We start from the raw sequence: 20,630 nt of genomic DNA, 5'->3' as shown, positions 1-20,630 counted from the left end.
GTAATGTAAGAAACAACAATCTTATAAAATAGACAGGATAAAAATAATATAGCTAGTGATATAGGGCTTCCCTGATGGCACAGTGGTTAAGAATCCACCTGCCAATGCAGGGGACATGGGTTCCAGCCCTGGCCCGGGAAGATCCCACATGCCGTGGAGCAACTAAGCCCGTGCGCCACAACTACTGACCCTGCACTGTAGAGCCCGTGAGCCAAGCCACAACTACTGAGCCTGCATGCCACAACTACTGAAGCCCACGCGCCTAGAGCCTGTGCTCCCCAACAAGAAAGGCCACAACAATGAGAAACCCGCACACCACATTGAAGAGTAGCCCCTGTTCACCGCAACTAGAGAAAGCCCACACACAGCAACAAAGACCCAAGGCAGCCAAAAATAAATACATAATAAATAAATAAATAAATATATAAATAAATAAATAAGTAATATAGCTAGTGATATAAATAATGTCATAATGGAAAGTTGAGGAAGATGGCGGAAGAGTAAGACGCGGAGATCACCTTGCTCCACACAGGTACATCAGAAATACATCTACACGTGGAACTGCTCCTATAGAACACCCACCGAACGATGGCATAAGACTTCAGACCTCCCAAAAGGCAAGACACTCCCCACGTACATGGGTAGGGCAAAAGAAAAAAGAAGAAACAGAGACAAAAGAATAGGGACGGGACCTGCACCAGTGGGAGGGAGCTGTGAAGGAGGAAAGGTTTCCACACACTAGGAAGCCCCCTCGTGGGCGGAGACTGCAGGTGGCAGAGGGAGGGAGCTTTGGAGCTGCAGAGGAGAGTGCAGCCACAGGGGTGCGGAGGGCAAAGCGGAGAGATTCCCGCACAGAGGATTGGTGCCGACCGGCACTCACCAGCCCGAGAGGCTTGTCTGCTCACCCGCCGGGACAGGCGGGGCTGGGAGCTGAGGCTCGGGCTTCTGTGGGAGCGCAGGGAGAGGACTGGGGTTGACGGCGTGTACACAGCCTGAAGGGATTAGTGCACCACGGGTAGCCGGGAGGGAGTCCGGGAAAAAGTCTGGACCTGCCGAAGAGGCAAGAGACTTTTTCCTCCCTCTTTGTTTCCTGGTATGCGAGGAGAGGGGATTTAAGAGCGCTGCTTAAAGGAGCTCCAGAGATGGGCGCAAGCTGCGGCTGTCAGTGCGGACCCCAGAGACGGGCATGAGACGCTAAGGCTGTTGCTGCCGCCACCAAGAAACCTGTGTGCAAGCACAGGTCACTATCCACACCTCCCCTCCCGGGAGGATGTGCAGCCCGCTACTGCCAGGGTCCCGTGATCCAGGGACAACTTCCCTGGGAGAACACAGGGCGCGCCTCAGGATGCTGCAACGTCATGCCGCCCTCTCCTTCTGCAGGTTCGCCCCGCATCCATACCCCTCCCTCCCCCCGACCTGAGTGAGCCAGAGCCCCCAAATCAGCTGCTCCTTTAACCCCGTCCTGTCTGAGTGAAGAACAGATGCCCTCAGGCGACCGACGTGCAGAGGCAAGTCCACATCCAAAGCTGAACCCCAGGAGCTGTGTGAACAAAGAAGAGAAAGGGAAATCGCTCCCAGCAGCCTCAGGAACAGCGGATTAAATCTCCACAATCAACTTGATGTACCCTGCATCTGTGGAATACCTGAATAGACAATGAATCATCCCAAATCGAGGAGGTGGACTCTGGGAGCAAGATATATTATTTTTCCCCCTTTTCCTCTTTTTGTGAGTGTGTATGTGTATGCTTCTCTGTGATATTTTGTCTGTATAGCTTTGCTTTCACCATTTGCCCTAGGGTTCTGTCCACCCGTTTTTCTGTTGTTTTTTTTTTTTACTTAAAAATTATTTTTCTTAATAATTTTTATTTTAATAACTTTTAAAAATTTTCTCTTACTTTATTTTATTTTATCCTCTTTCTATTTTTTATCCCTTTTATTCTGAGCTGTGTGGATGAAGGCTCTTAGTGCTCCAGCCAGGATTCAGTGCTGTGCCTCTGAGGTGGGAGAGCCAACTTCAGAACACTGGTCCACAAGAGACCTCTCAACTCCACGTCACATCAAATGGCGAAAATCTCCCAGAGATCTAAATCTCAACACCAAGACCCAGCTTCACTCAACGACCAGCAAGCTACAGTCTGGACACCCTATGCCAAACAACTAGCAAGACAAGAACACAACCCCACCCATTAGCAGAGGGGCTGCCTAAAATCATAATAAGGTCACAGACAACCCAAAACACACCACCGGACGTGGACCTGCCCACCAGAAAGACTAGATACAGCCTCATCCATGAGAGCATAGGCACTAGTCCCCTCCACTAGGAAGCCTACACAACCCACTGAACCAAACTTAGCCACTGGGGACAGACACCAAAAACAACGGGAACTACGAACCTACAGCCTGCAAAAAGGAGACCCCAAACACAGTAAGATAAGCAAAATGAGAAGACAGAAAAACACAGCAGATGAAGGAGCAAGGTAAAAAAAAACCCCAGACCTAACAAATGAAGAGGAAATAGGCAGTCTACCTGAAAAAGAATTCAGAATAATGATAGTAAAGATATCCAAAATCTTGGAAGTAGAATAGAGAAAATGCAAGAAACATTTAACAAGGACCTAGAAAAACTAAAGAGGAAACAAGCAATGATGAACAACAAAATAAATGAAATTAAAAATACTCTAGAAGGGATCAATAGCAGAATAACTGAGACAGAAGAACGGATAAGTGACCTGGAAGACAAAATAGTGGAAATAACTACTGCAGAGCAGAATAAAGAAAAAAACAATGAAAAGAACTGAGGACAGTTTCAGAGAGCTGTGGGACAACATTAAATGCACCAATATTCGAATTATAGGGGTCCCAGAAGAAGAAAAGAAAACGAAAGGGACTGAGAAAATATTTGAAGACATTACAGTTGTAAACTTCCCTAATATGGGAAAGGAAATAGTCAATCAAGTCCAAGAAGCACAGAGAGTCCCATACAGGATAAATCCAAGGAGAAACACGCCAAGACACATATTAATCAAAGTATCAAAAATTAAATACAAAGGAAACATATTAAAAGCAGCAAGGGAAAAACAACAAATAACACACAAGCGAATCCCCATAAGGATAACAGCTGATCTTTCAGCAGAAACTCTGCAAGCCAGAAGGGAGTGGCAGGACATAGAATTAGCAATTAAAAAGGAGAAGTAACAACTGACACTGCACAAATACAAAGGATCATGTGAGATTACTACAAACAACTCTATGCCAATAAAATGGACAACCTGGAAGAAATGGACAAATTCTTAGAAATGCACAACCTGTCGAGACGGAACCAGGAAGAAATAGAAAATATGAACACGCCAATCACAAGCACTAAAATTGAAACTGTGATTAAAAATCTTCCAACAAACCCAAGCTCAGGACCAGATGGCTTCATAGGCAAATTCTATCAAACATTTAGAGAAGAACTAACACCTATCCTTCTCAAACTCTTCCAAAATATAGCAGAGGGAGGAACACTCCCAAACTCATTCTATGAGGCCACCATCACCCTGATACCAAAACCAGACAAAAGATGTCACAAAGAAAGAAAAGAACAGGCCGATATCACTGTTGAACATAGATGCAAAAATCCTCAACAAAATACTAGCAAACAGAATCCAACAGCACATTAAAAGGATCATACACCATGATCAAGTAGGATTTATTCCAGGAGTGCAAGAATTCTCAATATACGCAAATCAATCAATGTGATACACCATATTAACAAATTGAAGGAGGAAATCCATATGATCTTCTCAATAGATGCAGAGAAAGCTTTTGACAAAATTCACCACCCATTTATGATAAAAACCCTGGAGAAAGTAGGCATAGAGGAAACTTTCCTCACCATAATGAAAGCCATATATGAAAAACCCACAGCCAACATTGTCCACAATGGTAAAAAACTGAAACCTTTTCCACTAAGATCAGGAACAAGACAAGGTTGCCCACTCTCACCACTATTATTCAACATAGTTTTGGAAGTTTTAGCCACAGCAATCAGAGAAGAAAAAGAAATAAAAGAATCCAAATTGGAAAAGAAGAAGTAAAGCTGTCATTGTTTGCAGATGACATAATACCCTACATAGAGAATCCTAAACATGCTACCGGAAAGCTACTAGAACTAATCAATGAATTTGGTAATGTAGCAGTATACAAAATTAATGCACAGAAATCTCTGGCATTCCTATACCCTAATGATGAAAAATATGAAAATGAAATTAAGAAAACACTCCCATTTACCATAGCAACAAAAAGAATAAAATATCTAGGAATAAACCTACCTAAGGAGACAATAGACCTGTATGCAGAAAATTATAAGACACTGATGAAAGAAATGAAAGATGATACAAATAGATGGAAAGATATACCATGTTCTTGGATGGGAAGAATCAACATTGTGAAAATGACTCTACTACCCAAAGCAATCTACGGATTCAATGCAATCCCTATCAAAGTACCACTGGCATTTTTCACAGAACTAGAACAAAAAGTTTCACAATTTGTATGGAAGCACGAATGACCCCGAATAGCTAAAGCAATCTTGAGAATGAAAAACGGAGCTGGAGGAATCAGGCTACCTGACTTCAGACTATACTTCAAAGCTACTGTAATCAAGACCGTATGGTACTGGCACAAAAGCAGAAATATAGATCAATGGAACAGGATAGAAAGCCCAGAGATAAACCCATGCACATATGGTCACCTTATCTTTGATAAAGGAGGCAAGAATATACTAGTGGAGAAAAGACAGCCTCTTCAATAAGTGATACTGGGAAAACTGTACAGTTACATGTAAAAGTATGAAATTAGAACACTCCCTAACACCATACACAAAAATAAACTCAAAATGGATTAAAGACTCAAATGTAAGGCCAGACACTTTCTAACTCTTAGAGGATAACATAAGCAGAACACTCTATGACATAACTCACAGCAAGATCCTTTTTGACCCACCTCCTAGAGAAATGGAAATAAAAACAAAAGTAAACAAATGGGACCTAATGAAACTTCAAAGCTTTTGCACAGCAAAGGAAACCATAAATAAGACCAAAAGACAACCCTCAGAATGGGAGAAAATATTTGCAGATGATGCAACTGACAAAGGATTAATCTTCAAGATTTACAAGCAGCTCATGCAGCTCAATAACAGTAAAACAACACAATCCAAAAATGGGCAGAAGACTTAAACAGACATTTCTCTACAGAAGATATACAGATTGCCAACAAACCCATGAAAGAATGCTCAACATCATTAATCATTAGAGAAATACAAAACTACCATGAGATATCATCTCTCACCGGTCAGAGTGGCCATCATCAAAAAATCTAGAAACAATAAATGCTGGAGAGGGTGTGGAGAAAAGGAACACGCTTGCACTGCGGTGAGAATGTAAATTGATACAGCCACTATGGATAACAGTATGGAGGTTCCTTAAAATACTAAAAATTGTACTACCACATGACCCCATAATCCCACTACTGGGCATATACCCTGAGAAAACCATAATTCAAAAAGAGTCCTGTACCAAAATGTTCATTGTACCTCTATTTACAATAGCCAGGACATGGAAGCAACCTAAGTGTCCATCATTGGATGAATGGATAAGGAAGATGTGGCACATATATGCAATGGAATATTACTCAGCCATAAACAAACGAAACTGAGTTATTCGTAGTGAGGTGGATGGACCTAGAGTCTGTCATACAGAGTGAAGTAAGTCAGAAAGAGAAAAACAAATACCATATGCTAACACATATATATGGAATCTAAGAAAAAAAAAGATCATGAAGAACCTAGGGGTAAGCCGGGAATAAAGACAAAGACCTACTAGAGAATGGACTTGAGGATATGGGGAGGGGGAAGGGTAAGCTGAGATTGAGTGAGAGAGTGGCATGGACATATATACACTACCAAACGTAAAATAGATTGCTAGTCGGAAGCAGCTGCATAGCACAGGGAGATCAGCTTTGTGGTTTTTGACCACCTAGAGGGGTGGCATAGGGAGGGTGGGAGTTAGGGAGACGCAAGAGGGAAGAGATATGGAAACATATGTATATGTATAACTGATTTACTTTGTTACAAAGCAGAAACTAACATACCATTGTAAAGCAATTTTACTCCAATAAAGATGTTAAAAAAAGGAGAATAAAAACAAGTGAAATAAACCCCAATAAACATACACTGGAATAAAGAAAATAAATTACTTTATGCAAATATTAAAAAAATAATGTCATAAGTAAATATTTAAGCCAAACAGATCAAACAGATGGGGTTTAATTTAAGTAAATGCATTCACAGGGACGTTGAGTTTTGCAACGTTTTGCTCAATACTTCCACATTAAGCATATATTCCTGGATGTTTAGAAAGTAACATATACTGTTATATCTGTATACTGAATCATATGTACTTTACTTTCTCCTCAGGTATCATGACATGCCAGATGTCATTGACTTCCTTGTGCTACATCAGTTTTATAATGAAGCCAAAGAAAGGAACTGGCAGATTGGTAAGTATAGAATTCTCACTGAATAATTATTGTTTGAAGTAGAGTAAGTAACTTTTAAACCAATTTAACAGAAAGAAATCAGTAGACTGAAACAGCTGTTAGCCAAATTAGAAAAATTAAATTTTTCTTTTCAGTTACGTTTCGGTGATTTTATGAACATTGTAAGTGGCATAAAACCTTTTCTGTGAATACCTACTCTATTAGAATACAAATCTGTATTAAAAAGAAAATCTTGAAATGTCAATGGCCATGAAATGGAGTACTTAACACTTGGGCTCTTAAAAGACCTTTACTGATTGTGGGTTTCTCTCTCCTTTCTCTCTCTCTCTCTCTCTCTTTCTCTCTGCCCCCCCACCCCCTCTTCCTCTCCCTCTTCCTCCTCTTCTACCTCTTTCCATCTACCCCTCTGCCCTCCTCCTCTCTCCGTCTCCCCCTCTCCCTTTTTCTCCCTTTCTCTCTTTCCCCTTCTTATTCTCTCCCCCTCTATTCCTCCCCCTTCACTAGCTGTTTAATCTTGGGCAAGATTTTAACCTCTGTTTGCCTCAACTCCATTATCTGTAAAATGGGAATCACATCAGAACATACCTGTAAGGTCGATATGAATAAAATGGTACCTGACACAGAGCAACCACTATGTTATTATCTGCTATTAGTACTTTTAAATTCTCCTTTCTTATGTAGGAGAAACATTTTTGTCCACATGGTTGGTTTTGTATTCCTTAGCCATTTAAAGGTACAAAACTAGTATGAAGAGATTTTTAAGAACAAAATGGTGAAACAAAAAATAGAAGAAACAACTGTAGTATCATATGTGCAATACAAAAAGCAGTATGTCTAATGAGCCCAAGTAATTGATAAAAGTTAAATTATATGCGGTAATATGTGATTTATTTCAGAATAATTATTAGCATTTGGAAATCAAAATCCTTGAAGAGGGTAAAATGTAAAATTCACATATATGGAAAACTCAGATTGAAACTTCTAATAATGCTGGATACAATGCTGCTTCTGTATTCAACAAAAACTAGCAGTTTAGAGTGGGAACAGAGTGATTATTCTCAAGAGCACTCTTAAGAATTTCTAAAAACATTGTAGGTGATAGATTCCGCAGTATAATAGATGACGCCTGGTGGTTTGGGACCGTGGAGAGTCAGCAGCCTTTTCAACCAGAGTATCCTGATAGTTCTTTCCAGTGTTACAGTGTTCAGTAAGTATATTTATGGTCGTTTACACCTGATATAATACTGTAGTACTATATGGACTTTCTATAAACCCTACCTTACCTAGTCTTATAAGACTTGTACCTGTAAGGAAGTAATCATAGTACCTTTAAGGAAGAAATTTGTTGATAAACCTTTTGGTCCAATATGCATGCTAACACAAAGCAGGAACTGAAGACTTATTTCTGCCTCCCTTATTCCTGTATTTTCTCGTAAGTATTTCTATTTTAGACAAGAATTACAATTATTATTTCATGAAGAGTACTGAAATTAATTCAGTGTTTAAATTAATTGTTACACCTGGAATATAATACTGAATATTTACATAGTCTTTTATTTAATGGTATGAATTCTAGACAGGAGTGACTGCATTATGTTTGGATATACTGTTTGTCTACAATTTACTTTTGCTGTTCATGAAATACCAGAGTTGTAAGATTCCTAATAAATAAAGCTTTCTTCTCAAGAATGATAGAACAAATGTTTATACTGTGAAGATTGACTTTTAGTCTCCATATTGTAGATCAAAAGGGAATAATAAACTTTTGGAGAAGCTATAATACTCAACCTGTTAGAATAAATTAGGTTATCTCATAGAAAGAAGTGATCTATTAAATCGACTTTTTTAACCTGAAAGGAATTTTCCAAAGAGATCTTTTTATTCTGTACCCTGGCTTAACATTGAATGTATGCTTGGTTGGAATTAAAAAAAAAAAAAAAGCCCAGCAGAACTAAGAGTAAGCTTACAACTCTCTTTCATATTGATGGGCCATGTTTTCTCTATTAGGGGCTTATTATTATCTTTGTGTAAGCAAAGTTGTACTTCAAAGAAACTGTATTGTCCCTTTACAAATTTCACCCCCAAGAAGTAATGCAAATTATGCTAGTATATAAAATGTCATCTGAATTTGATTTGTATCTTGTTATTTTTTAATAGCTGGGACAATAACGAGAGAGAAAAGATGAGTCCCTGGGATATGGAGCCAATTCCAGAAGGAAGTAAATATGCTTTTAAAAAATGAATTATAATTTTTCTAAAAGAAAAATGGCAATAGCATGATTCTAGAAACTAATTATTTCTGATTTTTCACTTTATGCATAGCTGCCTTTCCAGATGAAGTTGGTGCTGGTGTTCCTGTGTCCCAGGAGGAATTGACTGCTTTGCTATACAAACCTCAGGAAGGAGAGTGGGGGGCTCATTCCAGAGATGAGGAATGTGAACGAGTTATTCAGGGCATCAACCACCTTCTTTCCCTGGGTATGGTGAATGTGAAAGAATGTTAGGAAGATGGGAAGGAAAACCAGCAGAATTATAAGTTCTGTAAAAGGAAATGCATTTTCTCACTGTATACTTTTAACCCAAGAGGCATGGTGATTCTAGTTTTAATAATAACATTTTTATTTGCTTGGCCAAAGTAATGACTGGCAAACTTTTTCAGTTCTTGGGCTATAATAGTGAAGGCAGCCATATAGGTGTCTTTTACTTTCTTGAGTCATTTTGGCTCTCTAGCTATTCCCTGAGCCTAACTTTGGATCGATATTTTGGTAAAGACAGTGGGTGCAGTAATATATTTTACTCCATGACTACTTATATTTTCTGAAGTATATCACGAGACATTTGACATTTATCCAGAAAAGACATAAATTTGAAGTTAAACACAGTCCTTCTTTAATTTTGTCTTGTTTTTACCGATTTGAACCAGTATATCATGCAGGATTGATTCATAGATAGAATGTCCAAATAAAAAGAATAACATTATAATAGTATTGGTCTAGTTTTTGCATGATTGAATCATCAGCATTTTAGAAATGTAGTATTATATCACCCACCCTTCTTGTTTATATGTGTTTTTGTTTGTTAACATGAAATGTTAGTGTTCTTTATAATTGTCTTTTTTTATTTTGTAAATGTTGTAGATTTTGCCAGCCCTTTTGCTGTTCCAGTGGATCTCAGTGCCTATCCCTTGTATTGTACTGTAGTTGCTTATCCAACTGACCTCAACACCATCAGGCGGAGACTTGAAAATCGCTTTTACAGGTCTGTTTAATTTTTATCATTTCCTAAAAGCTTGTATAGTTTTATATCTTTTGCTTTCCTTTTTGCATAATGATACACTGAGATCTTTGTTTTCATAGTGTAAAATAACTGCTCAGAAGACCCACTCCAAAATTTCTCCTGAAAATTTGGAACACTGATTTCCCTTTATTCAGTAGATTTTCACTCTTCCAGGCTAAGAAGGGGTATGGACAGGGAGGAAATTATGACTAGCACAAGTCACATATGAAACAAAAACTACAGTTAATTTTAACTTATTAAAAGCAGATTAAGTAGTTTGTGGATTCATCTTGATTATGGTGCTCCAGGGACTTGGAGCATGTTTTAAATCCCCTGTTGGGGAATTAGGCAGCAGTTAATTAGATTTAATTACCAGTCCCAAAATGTATATAGAAAAAGCCAAGTTATTTTTTCCTTGGTTTTGGTTGGGAGTGGGGTGATTATGGGAAGGCAGTGGAGGGCAGCTTTTGGTACCTCTCTCACCCTAGAGTCTACTGTGTCCTAACCACAATTATTCCATGAAATGGTTATAAATATAACCAGTTGGGTGTATTTTATATCTTTACCTATAATTTCATTCAATAGTATATATCATAAAAGCAATGAGGTAAAAATCTGTCCTTTTTGTTTTTTGCTTTTCTCTGAAAACGAAACATTCTTCTGTTGATTTATCAAAGCAGTATTTGTTTGTTTTTGTTACTTTGACCTTGGTCAAATTGCTATTTACCCACAATGTCGTGGGTCAGTTCTTTTCCAAGTTTTCATATCCAAGTTTATAGTCCAGTGGTTCTGAACTCTTGCCTGTGCTTCAAATACTCTAACTATACACCTTTATTAGTGCACATTAGTCACACACATATATTGAGTCACATACATATATCTGAACACCTTTGACATATCATGATTAAATGCCTAGTTGTTCTATGTTGTCTAATCCTAGAATAGACTTTAAATGTATCAACCAAGAGTAACAGGGTATTTTTTCTTTCATAGGAGAATATCAGCATTAATGTGGGAAGTACGCTACATTGAGCATAATGCTAGGACTTTCAATGAGCCAGACAGTCCTATAGTTAAAGCAGCCAAAATTGTAACTGATGTCTTACTTCGATTTATTGGGTAAGAAGAAGTTTTATCTCCCATAGAGGCTGACTTCTGACTTCTAAAATTTATTGAAATGTATTTTAACTTATCTGTCTTCTCAGGGATCAGAGCTGTACTGATATACTGGATACTTATAATAAAATTAAAGCAGAAGAACTAAACAGTACTGATGAAGAGGAGGTAAGAATCACAGCATGATTTGTAGGCATGAATTCCTTTTCTGTCATTTAAAGTACAATAAGTATTATATGTAAGTGTTAAAACAAACTATAGGGGCTTCCCTGGTGGCGCAGTGGTTGAGTGTCCGCCTGCCGAGGCAGGGGACACGGGTTTGTGCCCCGGTCTGGCAGGATCCCACATGCCGCAGAGCGGCTGGGCCCATGAGCCATGGCCGCTGAGCCTGCGTGTCCAGAGCCTGTGCTCCGCAACGGGAGAGGCCACAACAGTGAGAGGCCTGTGTACAGGAAAAAAAAAACAAAAAAAAAAACTAACTATAAGCAGTGAAGCTGATTTCTGAAAGCTGGCTGAACACCTGCATCTTTTTGTATTAAACTCTTTAACCTATATGTTAATATATACCAAAAATGTAGTGTGCTACAGTCAGAGAGAGGTGGTCAGTCATCCTTTTTGACACAGTGGGTTTCAGTGATGAGAAATCAATACTTTATTTTCCAGCCTTTGAAAACAGGACAAAGCACTAATCAGTGTTTTAAAAGAATGGTTAGTTGATGGTAGTTTTAGTAGGGATTAATTTTCTACACAGTATATATAAAATTTTAAAGTATTTTATAATTTTAAACTTGAAAGTCTACATTTTTAGTACTTTAGTACTTTCATGGAATTGTTATTTGATTTCCTTTATGAAAATTTGCAAACATAAACCAGTTTTTCTTAATGAAATGGAATTAGTATTGTCAGTAGACCCTCACGTATCTTATTTCCCCACCCAGTCATATCCCTAATTTACATTAAGCTATTTGTGACTAGAGGCTATGATAGAAGCAAAAACCAAGATAAAAGGCTTAAACAGTAATGAAAAGTGATAATTCAAAAATATTTAATGGAAAACAATTCATCCCAGGGATGAGTGATTCAGATATGCTGGATTTTATTGCAGTGGCTATTATTGTACAGAGGTATTTTACATGTTTATATTTTCTGTACTGTTAATTCCCAGAATGGTAAATCTCCAGTGTTTTTATTTTTTTTATTTATTTTTTCCCCCGTGTTTTTAAATTTTACAAAAATGTATTTGACTATAAAATGTTGTAAGTATTATTGAAGTTAAATGTTATTTACATATTAAGGAAAACTCAGATATGCCAATTAGATATTATCCTCCTGAAACTAATGAAAAATTTGTCATTCTTATTCCTGATATTTTCTCTGACCTTCCATATAAATGCATTTTGATTCAGAATTTGATGTAGCAAGAATACCTCCTCAAAGTAGCATTACTTGGATTAGAATAGGAAATTAAAGTAAAATGTAATTCAGCAACCTTACTTTTCCTTTCTTCCTCCCTTCCTCCCTCTCTCCCTTCCTCTCTCGCTCCCTCCTTCCCTTCCTTCCTTTCTTTCAACATTTAAGTTCTACTCTTTAAGTAAATTGCAGTTGTACAACACAGTGTTATCAATTATAGTCACCATGGTTTACATTAGATCCTTATATCCTCAGACCTTATTCATCTTCTAGCTGGAAGTTTGTATCCTTTTACCACCCTCTCCACATTCCCCCCCACCATCTGGTCCACCACCCAACTGCTTTTCTGTACTCTGTTTCTATGAGTTTGACTTTCCCTTTTTTTAAAGATTCTACATATGAGTGATACCATGCAGTATTTGTCTTTCTTTGTCTGACTTATTTCACTTAGCATAATGCCCTCAAGGTCCATCTGCATTGTCACAAATGGCAGAATTACCTTCTTTCTTAAGGCTGAATAATATTCCATTGTGTATATATATATATATACCATATCTTCTCTGTCCATTCATCTGTTGACAGACAGATTGTTTCCATATCTTAGCTATTGTGAATAATACTGCAATGAACATGGGAGTACAACTTTATATCTTTGATATCTTGTTTTTATTTCCTTTAGATATATACCCATAAGTGACATTGCTGGATCATATGGTAGTTCTGTTTTTAATTTTTTGAGGAACCTCCATACTGTTTTCCATAGTGGCTGTACCGATTTACATTCCTACCAACAGTGCACAAGGACTCTCTTTTCTCCACATCCTCGCCAGCACTTGTTATTTCTTTGTCTATTTGATAATAACCATTCTAACAGGTGTGAGGTGATATTTCACTGTGGTTTTCATTTGCCTTTCCCTGATGATTAGTGATGTTGAGTGCCTTTTCATGTACCCATTGGCCATTTGGATGTCTCCTTTGAAAAATATTCAGTTTCTCTGCCCATTTTTTAATTGGATTATTTGTTCTTTTGCTATCAAGTTGTTTATATCTTTTGGATATTATCCCCTATCAAATATATGATTTGCAAATATTTTCTCCCATTTGGTACATTGCCTTTCATTTTGTTGATGGTTTTCTTTACTGTGCAGAAGCTTTCTAGTCTGATGTAGTTCCACTTGTTTATTTTTGCTTTTGTTGCCTTTTATTACCTTTGCATTTTGTCACATCCAAAAACATCATTGTCAAGACCAATGTCAAGCAGCTTACACCCCTGTGTTTTTTCTTAGGAGTTGTTTTTTTTTGTTTGTTTTTTTTTGCGGTACACGGGCCTCTCACTGTTGCGGCCTCTCCTGTTGTGGAGCACAGGCTCCAGACGCACAGGCTCAGCGGCCATGTCTCACGGGCCCAGCCACTCCGCGGCATGTGGGATCTTCCTGGACCGGGTCACGAACCCGTGTCCCCTGCCGCGGCAGGCAGACTCTCAACCACTGCACCACCAGGGAAGTCCTCTCTTAGGAGCTTTATGGTTTCATGTCTTACATCCAAGTCCTTAATCCATTTTGAGTTGTGTTTAATGTATGGTGTAAGATAGGTGTCCAGTTCCATTCTTTTGCAGGTGGATATCCACTTTTCCCAGCACAATTTATTGAAGAAACTATCCTTTCCCTATTTTATATTCTTGGCTCCTCTGTTGTAAATTAATTGACCAATATGCATGGGTTTATTTCTGTGCTCTATTCTGTTCCATTGATCTGTGTGTTTTATGTCAATACCATACTCTTGTGATTACTATATCTTTGTAATATAGTTTGGTATCAGGAGGTGTGATGCCTCCAGCTCTGTTCTTCTTTCTCAAGGTTGCTATTAGAATTCTTTTATATGGTTCCATATGAATTTTAAGATTATTTTCTATTTCTGCAAAAAATGCTGTTGGAAATTGTGTTGAATCTGTATATTGCTTTGAGTAGTACAAACATTTTAACGATATTAATTTTTCCAATCCATGAGCATGGACTATCTTTCCATTTATTTGTGTATTCTTCTGTTTCATCAATGTATTATAGGTTTCAGTGTCCAGATCTTTCAACTCCTTGGTTAAATTTATTCCTAGGTATTTTATTCTTTTTGATGCAATTATAAATGGCATTATTTTCTTAATTTCTCTTTCTGATAGCCCATTATTAGTGTATAGAAACACAACTTATTTTTGTATATTGATTTTGTATCCTGCAACTTTACTGAATTTGTTGATTAGTTCTAGCAGTTTTTTGGTGGAGTATTTAGAGTTTTCTATATGTAGTATTATGTCATCTGCTAACAGAGACAGTATTACTTCTTCCTTTTTAATTTGGATGTCTTTTGTTTTTCTTGACTAATTGTTCTAGCTAGGGCTTCCAATACTATGTTAAATAAAATAAAAGAGTGGACATCCTTGTCTCATTCCTGATCTTAGAGGAAAAGCTTTTGGGTTTTCTTCCATTGACCATGAAGTTAGCTGTGAGTTTGTCATATATGGCCTTTATTATGTTGAAATAAAATCTATACCTATTTTGTTATATCTTTTGGATATTAACCCCCCAGGGAGTTTTTATCATGGATGGATGTTGCTCACCTCAGAATGGTACTCTGGGTTAGAATAGAAAATTAAAGTAAAATGTAATTCAGCAATTTTAGAAAGGGAAACCAATGGCTCATGAGCTACTTTGCTTTCTTTTTTAAAAAAAAATTTATTGGGGTATAGTTGATTTGCGATGTTGTGTTAGTTTCAGGTGTACAGCAAAGTGAATCTGTTATACATATACATATATCCACTCTTTTTTAGATTATTTTCCCATATAGGCCATTACAGAGTACTGAGTACAGTTCCCTGTGCTAGACAGTAGGTCCTTATTAGTTATCTATTTTATATATAGTAGTGTGTATATGTCAATCCCAATCTTCCAATTTATCGCTCCCCCACCCTTACCCGCCTGGTAACCATAAGTTTATTTTCTACATCTGTAACTCTATTTCTGTTTTGTAGATAAGTTCACTTGTAGCCATTTTCTAGATTCTCTGAGGCATTACCAGTGTGCTTCACCATCACCAAGTTAATAGTGGTGTGTGGGCCTTGCCTCTTTGTATTAAAAAACTAACCCTCAGAGGGATACTTAACTGAATCTTATGTTTTAATACACATTCATATTTTCCCTATAGAAAAGAGATATATTTCTTGAAGTAGCAAAAGATTAATAATGAGTAATTCATGATTATAGTATATTAAATTATCATGTCATATAAAATAAGTTTCTTTAAAAAATACTAACATTTAGGTACAACTTTAGATACCAATCATTGTACTTTACCCCTCATTTCCTATTCTGATTTAAAGAGAAACCTCATTTACTCTTCTTCTCCCAGTATATTTTCCAAATTGTATATAGCATGTAGGTGAAATTTGGAGTGAGTCTCCCTCTCATCTTTGTTCTGTTGCCTGCTCCAATGAGGGAGTTAATTGTGATTATATTTGCCATTTCTTTGTAAATTTTATTTAATTTGTAAGACTGAATATAACTTAATATCTTCTCCCACTCTTCCTTTTTAATTTTAGGATACAGAAATTGTTGATTTAGATTCAGATGGTCCTGGTACTTCATCTGGAAGAAGGGTAAGTGGATAAATGAACTGCTGATAAGAAAAAAATTCAGGCTTCCTGTGTCAGGGATCCCTAAGACCAACTCCACATATTTGGAGAGTTGCTAGAAAGACTTATGGAACTCAGTATATATACTTGTTAACTCATCGCTAAGGTTTATGACAGTGACACAGTAAGGATACACAGCTGGATCACAAGGAAAAAGATACAGGCAGAGTCTGGAGGAATCCATGTGCAGGTTTCTTTATGTTCTCTCTCTCCTCTGAAGGGCCACACAGAGTACATTCTTTTCCCACAGTGAAAATGTAGCAACATGTGTGTGATTAGAGACTGATCTCCCAAAGAATTTATTGGGAGTTTGTTATGTAGACCCCATCTAGCTAGCACATGCCAAGATTCCAGACTCACAGAAAGCAGGAAAGCATAGGAAATGTACAGGAAAGTGAATGTTCAGCACAAGTGACATTCTTTGTACAAACAGTGTGGGCACAGTAAACCACCTTTATTATTTAGAAAAGAGTTCAAGTACCAAGTTCCTAGATGCCAGTCAAGGGCCAACCTTATAAGCAAGCCCTGCTAAAGATAGCCTCAGGTCTGTTATGTTAACTCTGTTCTGCACACTTCTCCTCTATGATAATTAGACAAACATTTGTTGTATATAAGGAAAATGTTCCCTTTCAAATACTGAAACAGATTGTGTAAAAAAGGCATCAAATAGTAAAGGCAAGAATATATTATGACCACAAAGGATTTACTTAAGAATATATATATTGTTCAATTGTTATTTTGAGAAAATTACAGTGCCATTGTCAAATATTCTTAGCTAGCAGCAAAGACTAAGGTATTAAAATTACTGACCTTGTAGATTTTCTTAAAATGAGAATTCAGAATGCTAGAATTATTGCTGTTTCTAAGAATATAATATCCAGTTTTTATTTGTTTATATTTTTGCCAGGGAGAATGATGTTTAATCTAAACTAAGAAATTTTTAAATAGCAGCTGCTCTATCTTACATAGATATATATTAACATAGGAAGACAGGAGAAAATCAGTGAAGACTTAAGGAAAGAGCTTTTAGATATAATTCTTTTAAAATCTACAGGTCAAATGCCGAGGCAGAAGGCTGTCTTTAAAGTGTAATCCTGATGCTTGGAGAAAACAATGCACAGAACTGTTGGGCCTCATTTATGAACGTGAAGACTCAGAGCCATTTCGACAGCCATCTGATCCTCTTTCCTACCCAGTAAGTATAGTTATTTAACTAATTACCAATATGTAATTTCCCATAAATGTCCATGCTAAGTTCTAGTTAAGAGCCCTTTCCCCCCTCTCTTCCTTCCTTCCTTCTTCCTTCTTTGTTTGTATATCTTTGAATTGTGAAAGTGTGTAGTGTGATTACTCATGACTTTTTAAAATGCCTGACATGTACTTTGTAAATTACACAGTTGTAAACCAAATTTTAATCTAAACATCTTTGCATTTCCTTGCTGCTTTTATTTTGCATATTTGTTTAATGCATTTTATTAACTTCTAATAAACTTCTACACACTGGAGACCCTTGATAACATATGTCAGCCCTATTTAATTTACAATAAATAAGTTATTAAATATGATCACTTAGAGTAATCAATATACCATATTACTTTTCATCAAAGATAAAAGCATGAGAACTTAAATTACAGGATACCTTTTCTAGGAGTATATCTATTTACATGTTGAATAACCTTTTAGTATAGATAGCAAATCTGTTTTAGCTTTTTCAGAAAAAAGGTACAGCAATATTTCAGAAATACATCAAACTATCCTCTGAAATTAGTAAACATCAATATTCTCTGCATAAACAGGTTTCAGTTGGGAAAAAATATTATTCAAATAAGGAACAAAATTACATTCAACAAAACTTGATTTGTTTTTGTAGGGGGTTTAGGTAGAATAAATTAGTTTTGTATTTTTCATGGTAGAGGAGAATGGTGAATGTAGAATTCCTTCATCTTAAATTATAGTTAGTAAAAACATAATTCCTATTTATGGATCTTTGAGCTTTAAATCATAATTGCATTGCAAGTCTTGATATTTTGTTATGGTGGTCTGGAAATACAATATATCTTCTTTACCCTAATAGGGCCATCAAGAGCAAGAGGGCGAATCCTCTGAGTCAGTTATTCCAGAACGACAACAAGATCCATCTCTTTGTGAGGTAGGCCTAGTAGTCTCTTAAAAGACATATATGTTCTAGTTGTTTTTGTGTTGTTTTACTTTTTTAAATCCCCATACTGTAAACAAACCTTTTATAATTTATAAAGCTATTTTTCAACTTTGCTTACTATCTTTTTACCTTTGTTTGAGATTTTGGTTGTTTATTTTTTGGCTTTTAAACAACACATGCTCTGGAGAGTTCTTTATAGCATCTGGGTAGATGTTTGTTTCTATAGTTCTAAAGCTACTGTAGCAGAGTAGAAAACATCAATTACACAACATAATTATGTCTGTAACTGCAGCTGATTGTTCCCAGTGGGACTTTATTCAGCAGGCTGACTGGGTCTTTTGAGTTTTGGTCACTGTATTGCATGAAGTTCCAATATTTTTTCTCTATGAAAATCTTTGTTTCATAAGCCATATTATGTTGGAATACACTTTGGTTTTTATGATTTAAGCAAAAAAATTTAAGAAGATACATTAAGATCAACTGTGATTTCTCATACTTTGAAAAATACTTTCTCTTTTTATAATACCTTTCTTCTGCCCCTTCATCTGGCCCTTTGGCTTCTCCTTTGAGAGAAATGTTGTGCTTTTATTTCTTAATGATTCTAAGTAGGATGAAGGATCTAATATTGACTATGGTTTTCACTCCAGAACATGTTTATTATTGGTGGCTGTGGTATACATAAGTATAAATTTCAGATGTAATTCCATATGATAACCCTAGGAATATCTTAACTAGACTTGAAAGATTTAGATTAAAATAGAAAGAATCTTCTCCTACCCCTAACTAATAAAGATCAAACTAATCATGAATCTGAGACTTAAGACTTTAGATGAAGCACAAGTGTCACATTTATTTAAAAACAAAAAGATAGGAGAAAGGCACAAACATGGCCAATTTGATTTTGACCTTCAACTAATGACAGTTTAGGTAGAATGCCCTCATGCCAACTCCCTGGCACATTGCTCAATGAAAGTAGAAGATGGGATTATTCACACAGAATTAAATAGTTCCATGTCACAAATTAGCTACCTATTTCCAAGATATTCCCATCTATGTAGAGATGAAGCCAGTGGCTGTGGATTTCCTGTTCTGTCCCTTGAGAGAGTCATATGGTTTTCTATTGAAGGGTGAGGGCTAAGACCCTCCCACAGACCCCTGCTGTTTCCCTGAGCCACCAAAAGACCTCTATTAAATGGATGGTTTGGGACTACAAAGAGGTAACTGGCAAATTAAAGAGCAGTGTGTTTGTTTCATGATGATGCAAATCTCAGTCCCATTGTATTATGTAGTGTTGTTACTCAGCCTGTGTGTTTAATAACACATTCTTCTTTGTAGGATTGTCATGTTATAGACACTCCTATGGACTTCAGCACTGTGAAAGAAACTTTGGAAGCAGGAAACTATGGTAGTCCTCTGGAATTTTATAAGGATGTTCGCCAAATATTCAGCAACTCCAAAGCTTATACCTCTAATAAAAAGTCAAGGGTATGAAAAAAACAATATTAGGTGGATTAATTACCTAAGTGTTTAGTTATATATATCAGGCAATTTTCTTTCACCAGTTTTAAAATTGCTAAACAAGTATGTACTACCATTCTGACATAGTTTCTAAAGTTTGATTCTCAGTACTTTCTCTGAAACAGTTTATTAAGCATGCATTAAAGATACATTTAGCATAGTCATTCTGAAATTAAGCCCTACTTCCTTTCTCCTACCTGCCTCTTCTTTACTCTTAAGTAATACCTGTATTTGCCAGAGAGAAGTCAAGGAAAGGAGTGGTAGAAATTTGAGTACTCTTTAATATGTCCAATAAATAATTTGATAAATAAAAGTGGTTGACAGGATTAATTTATATGAAATATTTAGATTAGCTCTGAATATTTATGTTCCCTTTATTATAACAAATTAGTGAACTATATCGGGAAATTATAACTGTTTATTCATACTCACATTTAATACTTTCTCTGTGTTTTGTCAGTACTTAAACACCTTGAGAACAAAAAAGTAATAATTTTTGTGTTTTCTAATCACTAGTAACTGATTAACTTTTAAATCAATTGCACAGTAGGTATATACATGCTCACTTCCACTTCATATGAAATGAATTTTCACTGATTTCTGTACACATAATTTTTCACACTTGATTTATTTTCTACGTTTACATGTGTACTGATAAATGTTTGTATAATCTTTAAACAGTAGGTTTTATATTTTGAAGCCTTTTTAAAAATATATATTATGAACATTTTTCCATCTTATTATTACTCTTTGAAAACAGAAGAGTAGGTGGTTTTGTGTAGGTGGTTTTGTGTTGTTTAACCAGCGTCCTAGTGCTAGTGATTTAGGTTGTTTTTAGTTTTTCACTTTAAATGGATAATGCTGTGGCTAACATCTTTAACATCCTTGAACGTAATTATTTTGTGTGTGTAATTCTCTGATATTTCCTTA

At 36.5% G+C, this 20,630-nt stretch overlaps 1 protein-coding gene across 5 annotated transcripts in view; it reads left to right on the top strand.

Annotated features, from left to right (window-relative positions):
* The window catches only part of BRWD3 (bromodomain and WD repeat domain containing 3), a 127,673-nt gene that overhangs the window by 95,972 nt on the left and 11,071 nt on the right, over positions 1-20,630 (top strand). For 4 of the 5 annotated variants that reach the window (XM_029240647.1, XM_029240650.1, XM_029240648.1 and 1 more), the window contains 11 exons: positions 6,458-6,540; positions 7,636-7,747; positions 8,698-8,759; positions 8,863-9,018; positions 9,678-9,798; positions 10,810-10,935; positions 11,022-11,100; positions 15,932-15,988; positions 17,079-17,219; positions 18,099-18,173; positions 19,518-19,667. In XM_029240647.1, coding sequence (XP_029096480.1) covers positions 6,458-6,540; positions 7,636-7,747; positions 8,698-8,759; positions 8,863-9,018; positions 9,678-9,798; positions 10,810-10,935; positions 11,022-11,100; positions 15,932-15,988; positions 17,079-17,219; positions 18,099-18,173; positions 19,518-19,667 — 1,162 coding nt within the window. The remainder of the gene's footprint in view (positions 1-6,457; positions 6,541-7,635; positions 7,748-8,697; positions 8,760-8,862; positions 9,019-9,677; positions 9,799-10,809; positions 10,936-11,021; positions 11,101-15,931; positions 15,989-17,078; positions 17,220-18,098; positions 18,174-19,517; positions 19,668-20,630) is intronic. The other variant, XM_029240649.1, reaches the window with a different exon arrangement.

This window comes from Monodon monoceros, unplaced genomic scaffold (assembly GCF_005190385.1).
Source record: "Monodon monoceros isolate NGI ecotype Baffin Bay Population unplaced genomic scaffold, NGI_Narwhal_1 Super_Scaffold_22, whole genome shotgun sequence".
NCBI lineage: Eukaryota > Metazoa > Chordata > Mammalia > Artiodactyla > Monodontidae > Monodon > Monodon monoceros.
Note: the sequence above shows the minus strand (reverse complement) of the source record. Positions and strands in the feature narration are given on the sequence as shown.